Source organism: Pecten maximus, chromosome 3 (assembly GCF_902652985.1).
Source record: "Pecten maximus chromosome 3, xPecMax1.1, whole genome shotgun sequence".
Classification (NCBI taxonomy): Eukaryota; Metazoa; Mollusca; class Bivalvia; order Pectinida; family Pectinidae; genus Pecten; species Pecten maximus.
Genome location: NC_047017.1, coordinates 7,570,350 through 7,581,933, shown reverse-complemented (window position 1 = coordinate 7,581,933; position 11,584 = coordinate 7,570,350). Strand labels below are relative to the sequence as shown.

General features: G+C 32.9%; 1 protein-coding gene across 1 annotated transcript; it reads left to right on the top strand.

The window, feature by feature from the left end:
* Window positions 1–915: 915 nt before the first annotated feature.
* LOC117324592 (H2.0-like homeobox protein) lies at window positions 916–11,149 on the top strand. The gene is made up of 4 exons (XM_033880512.1): window positions 916–1,354; window positions 8,685–8,867; window positions 9,415–9,602; window positions 10,938–11,149. The coding sequence occupies exons 1-4, from the start codon at window positions 943–945 to the stop codon at window positions 11,136–11,138; spliced, it is 984 nt and encodes a 327-aa protein (XP_033736403.1). The 5' UTR covers window positions 916–942; the 3' UTR covers window positions 11,139–11,149.
* Window positions 11,150–11,584: the final 435 nt, after the last annotated feature.

The following is an 11,584-nucleotide window of genomic DNA, read 5'->3' as shown; positions in this document are numbered from 1 at the left end:
TTTGTGCAATATCTTTATTTGTGTTAAATATTTACAAATATGTATACAATGAAAAAAAAATATATGCAATAAAAAATATTTATGTGCTATAAAATATATATTTGTTCGAAAAAAATATATCTTTGTGCAATAAAATTTATATATTTGCGATGATTTGCATTGTGGGATAGCATCTGTGACCTCATCTGACCTCAATTCTCTTCCACCTTCATATTCATTTCCAACCCCTTTGACTTACGTTTCACCGCCACAACTTCCAAGTTATGACTGCATGTTCAAGCGCCAGGATGATTTCCTCATCCAATCAAACACGCCGTTACAGCAACTTCAGATGAGGTCACAGATGCTATCCCACAATGCAAATTATCGCTCATATATAAATTTTATTGCATTAATATATTTTTTTCGAACAAAAATATATTTTTATTAGCACATAAATATTTTTTATTGCATATATATATTTTTCATGGTATACATATTGTAAATATTAACACAAATATAAGATATTGCACAAAAATATATTTTATTGCATATAAATATTTTTTATTGCATATATTTTATTTATTGTACATATATTGACAATTATTGCACATAAATATTTTTTTTATTGCATATATATATTATTGTTGCACATATATTTACAATTATTGAATATTTGCAACGTTTGACACGCCATATTGGAGAACCAATGAGTTCGCGAACAGACTCATTAAAACTTCACATGCATCCCGATAAGAAATACTGCGTGGTCATCTGTGAGATCTCGCTCCCTCTCCCAAATTTTACACCCCTCCCATTTTCTAACTCGCTTCTAATCAAATCGGACACATATGGGTGTCAGCTTGTTGGTATACATCAAATTAGACCCGCCTCTACTGACAACATGTTGATAATGGGGGAGGAGTCGAGATCCCCCTCGCTGTGGAGGAGTGACGCAGTCGAATGTGTCCAAGGGACATGTACACCCTAGGCGGTTTGGTTTGTCCGGAGAACCATCCAAACTTTACAATGTGGACACACAACTATTTCCACGATGCCGGACTTTTGAATTTTTCTACGAAGAAACCATCTTTTCACATTACGGATATCTTGCATGTGCATAGCGGGAGCACGCCTCTACTATCGTGTAACCCACCGGGCGTGCTACCCCCGGGGTGCCAACAATCTCCCTCCGCCCTCGGACCTCTTAAAGCGTTCTGCACCAGTAAGAGAGTCCAACGGTTTGTCACAGACGGAGAGGATCGGAGGAGCAGTGAGTCCCGGCCCCCGGGGGTGTCCGGACAGTCCAAACATCTTAAATTCGGAATCAACAGAATCTTATCGGAAGACTTCGGAAGAAAATCTCGCGAGAAAGGTAAGAGTACATAGTTGATTATAACCAATAATTTTACAATCCCAATAAAATTCGACATTTTTGGTGACTATTAGTTTTCTGAAAAGATCACTGGAGAAATTTAAGGAATTTTAAGATTTTCTCAAAGCCAGTAGGAATGAATTATCAGATACACTTTTAAAGACTATTAATAGTCAGAGTTTACGTGTTTGATAATCTCTTTTAAGAGAAATACAGCACGCTTGCTATTTGTTCGTGATAGAGAATGCAGTAAGTATTGAATATAATTGTTTACGTGCTACATCAATTAGGGAGTTCCAACGGTCGAGCTCTGAAACATAGGGTGCATGTCCATAAATTCGTGACAGTATTCGACAAAATATATGAAGTCTGAACATTAATCTAATCCCTGAATATCTACACCGAAACTGGTTTCTCTGCAGATTTTATTTATCAGACTTAAAAAAAAGACACAATCACGTGCAAAAGAACCCAAGTAAGTTACGTGTATGGCTATAAGCTCGTTCTGTCACGCCAATTAACATGTAAGATTACACATTGACCAGCTTACTGTTCAGTAACGAGCTTTTTATAGAGACAGGTGGAAAATACACCAAATTATTAGAGCGTTTGGACCAAAGTAGACAGCTCTCTGACCCAAGAATATTATACCTTAGATAAAACGGGTACACCAGCTAGGTTAAGAGTACATGGCGACTGGAAATAATTTAGGGTGATGCATATGTATGTATATTTGTAATTATCCGATAAATGCGACATAAATTGAATATCCAACGGACATTGACAGGTAGATACAAATGATATACTGTCAACAGCTGTCCAAAAGGAAAATACAGGTAACAGACTTGACATATCGATATTCATGGACATGTACATGTATATTTGTATAAAGGTACATGTATATTTGTATAAAGGTACATGTATATTGGTACATGTAGGTACATGTATATTTGTACATAGGTACATGTATATTTGTATAAAGGTGCATGTATATTTGTATAAAGGTACATGTATATTGGTACATGTAGGTACATGTATATTTGTACATAGGTACATGTATATCTGTATAAAGGTACATGTATATTTGTATAAAGGTACATGTATATTGGTACATGTAGGTACATGTATATTTGTACATAGGTACATGTATATCTGTATAAAGGTACATGTATATTTGTATAAAGGTACATGTATATTGGTACATGTAGGTACATGTATATTTGTACATAGGTACATGTATATCTGTATAAAGGTACATGTATATTTGTATAAAGGTACATGTATATTGGTACATGTAGGTACATGTATATTTGTACATAGGTACATGTATATCTGTATAAAGGTACATGTATATTTGTATAAAGGTACATGTATATTGGTACATGTAGGTACATGTATATTTGTACATAGGTACATGTATATCTGTATAAAGGTACATGTATATTTGTATAAAGGTACATGTATATTTGTATAAAGGTACATGTATATTTATATAAAGGTTCATGTATATTGGTACATGTAGATACATGTATATTGGTACATGTAGATACATGTATATCTGCTCCAAATAGATACAGGAAATGTATCCTGTCACTCGCTCATATACAGGTTATAAACAGGGAATATACATGTAGATACAGGTTATATACAGGGAGTATACAGGGAATATAGATGCAATTTATGCCGTGTTACGAGACCAGACGGATACAAGAAAATTGAAGATATACACGTGAAATGTGACCCAGTTATATACAGAAAATACACCGTGTCACGTGACTCAGGTAGATACAGGAAATAAACCCTGTCACGTGGTTCGAGTAGCTACAGGAAATAAACCCTGTCACGTGACTCGGGTAGATACAGGTAATATACCGTGTCACGTGACTCGGATCGATACAGGAAATACACCGTGTCACGTAACTCGGGTAGATAAGGTGATATACTGTGCCATATGAGGTAGCTGTAAAGGCATGATACATAAAGTATGTTGTTGACACCATTCACTGGTAAATATGATAATGCCTTTATGATATGTGACTTTGACATTAGGACAACCATCTAGCAATTCATCAGATCTTGCATAAACACTTAATTGAATAATAACTTGTTAATTTATTAATTCAAGCTAAGATGAATATCTACCATAATTTGTACATAATACACTAAATAGCGAATATCATAGATTTATTTTATTCCCAAATAAATAACTCACTGCTTGACGTTATACCCTACAATTAAAAATACTCAAAACAAGTATTTACTGTTTACATATCATTAGAAGACATAATTGGGGTTAAACTGACAGACAGTTATAATATCATCTAAATACTCTCGAAACTTTAATTAACACATGACCACCCTGCATGGTCCTTGTTGGATCAGGTAGGTAATACGTAAAATATTTTACGCACCTACCGTATGTGTCGGATAATTCGACAAAAAATATGGACAGCCTACAGATAGGTTCTGTACGAAATAGTCTGATATTCCAGACTTTGTATTATACAAAATCCGACCGTTTACTTTGAAAATATACTTAAACGTTGTTGATGTTTATTTCCAAAAGATATCTTGACGTTTATTCAAAATTACTTGAAATTTCTGTATGTTCCAAATTTACCGAATACTTATTTTCGCATTCTCAACCATTTCCAACACATATGGTCCGCTTACTGAACAAACATTTACCTGATGATACACAAGTTTATCTTAAAAACGTCTTGCATTTAACTTCCAAATGTGCTCCTTATTTATTAAAGCGTTCTCGATATTTAACAACAAATATACCCTGATATTGACAAAGCATCAACTTCATGAATATCTATCTAATTCAAACTTCGTCATGTAAGTAGTATGTATATATGTACACAGAATACTTACCAAGTTTTTTTATTTACTCATTAGATGATTTATTGAGTATGAGCGTCATCACACACGTGACACGTTTTGCTGTGTCAGTACTGTGTGATGATGTATATATATATATATATGATATTCAGTAAATAATAAATATTATGCTACAATCTGAACATTATTTCTACAAACAAACATGGTTACGTGACCAGTTAACAGATGTGTAACGATTTAAAACACATGACAGTCACAGGTTAGATACCTGTATACACGTGTGTTACTATGGGAAATCTACAGTGTGTACGACAAAAAATTCGCTCTCACAACACCATACTTCACTAATTCAGTCTTATTCCCTCATTTGGCAATATTCCATACTCTTGATTTCCCCAAATTTTCCTCCAGACTTAAATTCCACCCTACAAACCCTATTTACATACCAAGTTAACAAAGCTTCCACACATTTCTTTTCGATGTTAACTAATAAATCTGATAAGTCGATATTTCTGAACGTTTAAGAAACAATTTCACAGAATACAGCTGTATATCAAATAGTCTGAATACTTACAGATTTAACATACTACCAACACGTATTCTCTGACTTCTTTCTGAAGTCTTTCCTGGATTTTGACATAGCATTATTTTAAAATATTCTGATGCACTCTACAAATACCGAAAATAACTGGGTAATTAACTAAAGATATACTCTTAATATTTACTGGATTCTGACATAGGCCTAGCATTTCTGACACACTAATCAAATTCAAATTCAGAAAACAAATGTAACTGGATTATTCACTAAAACACACTCTTTTTACATACTGGCTACTGGATTTAAGATATTCTTTTGAAATCCAATATTGAAAATCATAAAAGCTATTGAAGTTTTAGGTATTTTGCATCTTCCCATCCAGATTTTGACTTGTTTCGAGTTTTTTTTTTGTCGCTGCTTATGATCAAATTAGGCCCTAGGAATCCCTAACGAGTCCTAGGAGGGAGAAAAAGATGTTTGATCCAATTCATTATGCTCTACTGTATTGAGCTCTCAATTTATTTTGAAAGGTGCTAATATCTTTTTTCTTTTGAACAATCCTCTGATATACTAACCAAAAATAGAAAACTAACTTGGTAATTCTCTAAATATACTCTGAATACTCACCTTTCGTTCATCAATGACGGGTCCTAGAAAGATGAAACAGCTGTTTGGCTTAGTTCTTCATTCACTGTAAGGAATGTATTGATTCTCTAGCTAAATTTGTGTTTTTTTTTGTAGTATTGACTTGTGGGTCTATATTACAAATTTGAAGCACATTCTCAATATACTTATCAGATAAAAAAAACAACAAAAAAAAAAAACAAAAAAAAACAAAAAAAACAAAAAACAAAAAAACAAACAAAGTAAACAAGGAATAGCCACATAAAGGTGTTAACTGATTTATAAAGGTATACTCTGAAAGCAAGTATAACAAATAAAATACAGATATTCCACATATAGATATACCCAGAATATTTCGCCAATATACTTTCTGGATACATACATGAAGAAAATCCTTTTGTTTTCAAAACATTCATTCTGAATCTACATTTAGCGTAAAAATCCAACACGTATAATCGCCAAAAACATTGGTTATAGGAAGAGGGGATATCAGTAAGTTAGAATGTTGTAGTTTGTGGAGTAGTTTATAAATTAGTCGCTAATATTATACAAAATACTAATTGTTTTTTTTATGAATGAGTGAGAAAGCAATCTAAATTCGTGGTCGGATAGCTCCTTGATATTTGTTTAAGGAGTATGGATTTATAAATCAGATGCGAGTATTATACAAAATATCAATCATTTTTAATGAATGAGTTTTACAGCAATCAGAATTTATAGTTGGACGGGACAGCTCCTTGAAGAAACTATTATTAAAGTAGGGAGTTAATCATTTTGTAAAGAACACATTGACGTTTAGTAATTCATGATAACGAAATTTAGTCCAAAATCATCAGAGTACTAATAAATTGACAACGTACATGCACGCAAATATCTCACGTTAACCGTAGATATGTGGATATAGTAAAACCAGTTATTGTAAGGTAGATAAACAAAATACCATTCTATTACAAACACAAATAAAAATGATTATCATATTAGAGTATTAATCTGATAAACTATATTGATCTCGATAAATTGACAGCCAAGGAAGGAGGACCATTGGGGCTAATCTGTAACATTTAGAAACGTTCCTTTATCTAAATACACTTAAATGATTACAACACACTATAATTTATCGTCAAATTTTGCGCATAAAACATTGATTATACATTTAGATTTAATGAGGCGATGGATATATACATTCTGAGCCATAAAGAAAGGGCTTCCTCTTAATGGACGAGAATAGCAATGATTTCCTGAAAGATAACACTTTTATGCGTATAACTCTATACTCGTACATTGTAAGTAATATAATTCAATACAAATATTATGATACAGTGTATAATAAAACGTCATGCTCTACATGAAATATGATGGTGAGTTACAAATAAAATAAAAATGTAACATAATACAAGCAGCAAAAATACATTACAAATACAAATAATACAAGTATTATGATATAATACAAATATTATAATACAATACAATCACAATGATATAAATATCATAAACATAATACAAGTTAATAATAAAAATTAAATCATAATTAAAATACACTACAAGTAAATGGAAAAAGTATAATAGAAGCCAGACAATGATATACAAGAATTATCATATACTACAAGTATCATAATAAAATAGAAGTAAGTACATAATGATATAACTCCATACGAACTATAAATGTATCTACAATTGAAGATGAAGGTATTGGTTATATTCAGTGAAGCTGACAGTTACAGGAATTCCGACATGAGATTTATGAAGTTATTAGCAGTTTACCTGTTTGAAAGTGAAACAAATATGTCAATAATCGTCTATGACCTGTTACACTGATCAATGACAACCACAAGTATTTATTAAGCAGTGAAACTTTTAATATCATTATACCGACATATTAGTGCTTAGATATTTATGATATTTTGACGTTAGTAACCACCGAGTCCTCATACTTCTGTACCTTGTATTACTGGCGAGACTTAGAAGGATGAAGTATATCACAGTTTAATATAACCCATTATTTACTTGTACTGTCTAGTTGGCGACATTCGCGGGGTATTCAATTTCGCTATATTTGTGGTCGTTAGATATCTCAGGAAAATAAATACCCAGCATTACTACGGAATGTTTTCAAGGCATGATTGTGAGAAATTAAAACTCGCAAACAAGACTCGACTGGGACATCCGCGAAATATTATCCACGTAAATTCAACAGGTATACAGTAACTAAATAAGTATTTTCAGATGTTTTCACGTGTGTCCACTGAACCTTAATTCATGTCTGATATTATAGTATTTCGTCGACTTAGAAATCATTCATTGAAATTGTACTTGCACTCTCATGTTTTGTTTATAAACTTTTGTTTTTGATTATAATATATCAAGTGACAGAATGAAATTGAAATACCACAAAAAAATGGAATGTTACACGCTGACACGACATTAGGACCATTTTAGAAGTAATGACGTCATATTGTATAGCTGTAAAATAATGAAAACACGATGTAGATTAAAAAAAATATCATGACGTCATTTCAGATCATGATAAACAATCTACAGTGTAAATTAACAGATATATTGACGTCACATTAGGAAATGATATATGACAATCAATGACAATACGTTTAATTTAAAAAATTGATGATGTCATGTCACTGAAAAAAATGACAATTAGACATTAAAAAAAAATGAATATGTTATTTCATAGAAAAGGCCTATTTATGTTATAAGGTACTATACATCATGAATTTAGAATAAGCTAAACGTCCAATGCCAGATTTATTTGAACAGTAACTGAACTGGGGTCAACAAAATATGCTGTTTAAAGACAAACATAATTAACTATGATGCTCATGCTCATTTTCTTTAAAACACATTTACTCTACAAAGAAAGGAGTCAAAACAAAAGAGGTTATACTTATCCTATAATAGTTAGAAAGAAAGGAATGCAGCTTCTTCCAAGATAGTTACATTGTATAAGACTAGACAATGAAATCTTAAGGCCACACTTACGTCGGGTAGAGTTGCTTGATGTTACCTGCAGCCACAGAGTATAATAACAACCCATTTATTTCATTCTTCCAGAAAATATTTATGTTCAGAGGGGAAACACGTTATAATTAAACACCTTTAGTGGTGGAAGCTGGAGTGGAGAAACAGACTTACGGGCACTTATTGTAAGCTAGATTTCTTTCGGTTACACTGGTATTAAGTGTTAAGACGTGAATTGATCAATGAAATTTTATTACATTAATAGGACAGAGGAGTCTGCTTTACAAAATGATTCTTCATCTATACACTTGTGTATATAGCTATACACGATTTTGCTGTTTCTTTTAACAGAAAATAGAGAAAAACATCATGGCGACACTTCCATTCTGGACAACAGGATCTCGTGTGGGTGCGGGACTATCACATCCAACTTTATCAATACCCGGATGTCCTTCCCGTCAGCATCTCTATCAGCTGTCCATGCTATCCAACCACCAACCTATCCACTGTCTCACTCAGTCGACTCACTTCCCGGTTAGTAGTTAATCTTAATGTTCGGGAAACTCCGGTAATTATTGGAGTGACGAACTTTTGTCATTGTCGAGACGATCCTACCATTTCGGTAAATAGCAGGAAGTTTTTAATTATGGGCTAGGAATCTTGGATATGCATAAGCAATCGTTTCATTTCGGCAAGCTACGATAGGTAAACGGTAAAAATTATGTAATATTGGAATATTATATCTAAAACAGATTAATCAGCCTTGAACAGATATATTATATATAGAGCCCGGTGGTTCCGTTTTCACTATTCCGGTTCCTATTTTGAGAGCATTGCATTTCCTGGATTTTATCTAGATTGACATTACGGATGCGACCTTTATATACTAAGTATGTTTACATAGTGCTCTCATATTATACAGTTTCCTAAATACCCCCATTATCATTTTATTGTTCAATACATAGCTTCCATGTTCATGTACAATTATGTTAACACCGTGTCTTAAGATCTACCATTAATATAATTACATGTTTTGTTTCGAATTAAGAGATGATTATGTATTTCTTTATTTAACAAGTAGGTCCGTACTCAATACTCAACGATGACGGAAATGGATGTAGCCAATCAAAACGGAAAAGATCTTGGTCACGTGCTGTGTTCTCGAACCTACAGAGGAAGGGACTGGAGAAGCGATTTGAAGTACAGAAATACGTCACGAAACCCGACAGACGACAGCTGGCCGCCATGTTAGGTCTCACAGACGCTCAGGTAAGTTTTGATGGCACGTGTTATAGAATATTGTTATTATCACTTAGGAACAATTTTTGAAATATCATTTAAACATGTCATACTGCAAAATCAGCTTAATCTTAACCATTTTAAGATAATGCCCATTAAACGTTAAAAATACTTCACGCAAACTCAGTTTTGTTTTAGACAAATAGGTAAAGCCGTTGTCAGTGGAAAAATGACATATACAAAATGTATAATACACGTTGACTGCGTCAAATGCTGTCTGCAATATATATATTTTTTAATAATGACCGAAGAAATTCAATTTGGTTTCCTTTATTTTCAATATTTTAACACAATTTCATTCTGGAATCGTGAAAAAGCCTTGAAGCGTTGAAATTGTCTCCATCTAAATTTCGTGTTCATATACATGTATGTATTGGGCCTTGTTCTCATTGAGATGACCCCAAATCTATAAGGCACGCCAGGGTGTGCATAATTGTTTCCGCCGTGTCACAATATTTGAGTCCCATCTTTATTCTTTATAGTTCTGTGTATGAATATCTCACGGTTAACAGGATATCATAGGATATAGTTCCTACAAACTGTTCATTCGGACATTTGTTACATGGTATTTAGAGTTCACGTTTTTATTTTCTTATTGGTTTGAAGAAGGAAACTTAACCAATCTATCTCCGCCACAGCATCTAGTAGATTTTTTCAGTGATATAATTAGATATAAATGAAAAGCAGAACACGTGTACAAGACATAAAGTGTCCTCTTGACTGTTTTCTTTGTAACGTCTTTTAAAGAATGCACATTACAATGATGATTTTGTGGATATAAAATAGGAATGAAAAGTCAGGGCAGTGTTGACATGAAAAAGAGTAAATTATACCTATAGATTCACCAATGGGAGACAACTCATAATGTCATAGAAGCTGATTCATTTATGATAGTGTAAGCTCGTAACGCTGGCATAAGAGCTGAAGGCTGTCATTCTGCTAACACCCGGGTATACACGAGAAAACAATGCAATCAGTTTACACATTCTGCTAATCCATCAACTTCCATTTCGTGTGCCGCGGTATATTGCACGCGCATCATTGAAGGCCGCCATTAAACTTACAAAAATGGAACGGAGAACGACCCATTTCGGCCATTTCATTGGCTAAAAACAAGGCTCCCTACGGAAACAACCGAGTGTTTCTCGATTAATCGTGTTTTTTCAAACGTCAATACACCAAAGCTTGGCTTTAGCTCCTACATAGCGGATCATTCATTTATGTATTAAATCCCTGATTTTATAAACTGATAGAAAATATATATACTAAGTATTCAATATTTTATTATTTGCATTTTTTTTGCAGGTCAAAGTTTGGTTTCAAAATCGGAGGATGAAATGGCGACACGCACAACAACAAAAAGAAAAAGATGACACACTTCCGGACACTGAATGTGAAACAGGAAGTGACGTAATAAAAGACAGATGTAATAAATCTGTGTGTTCTGATAATTCAGATGACAGTGATAACGACAACGACGTGCCGACAACGAGCGACAACATATAGAAACACTAACGACTATTTTTGTCTTTATATTAATATATATTTATGATGCTATTGTTATACGATATTTATCATTGTTTAATAAAACAATACCTAATAGTAGCCAAGATTCTGCATTTCTGTCCATTTATAGTTGATACCAGTTATGTACAAATTATCACTTATATTTTGAATCAATACTGTGATAAATCTTTAAACTATTTATGCAAACAAAACACACTCTTAATTTGATCTTATTTGAAGTAAAATATTTCTTTATAAGAAAAGCTTAAAATAATGCAGTCACAATACGCTCAGTTCATGTACATTATGACCTAATTCAAATCAATATGCATATTTTGGGATTTGTCAAACAAAGCTGCAACCCCACAATTGAATCAAGAGTTATTATGCAAAAGTAGAAAAAATATAAAAATATTTTTATATTCAAACCGTATTGTTATTAATCC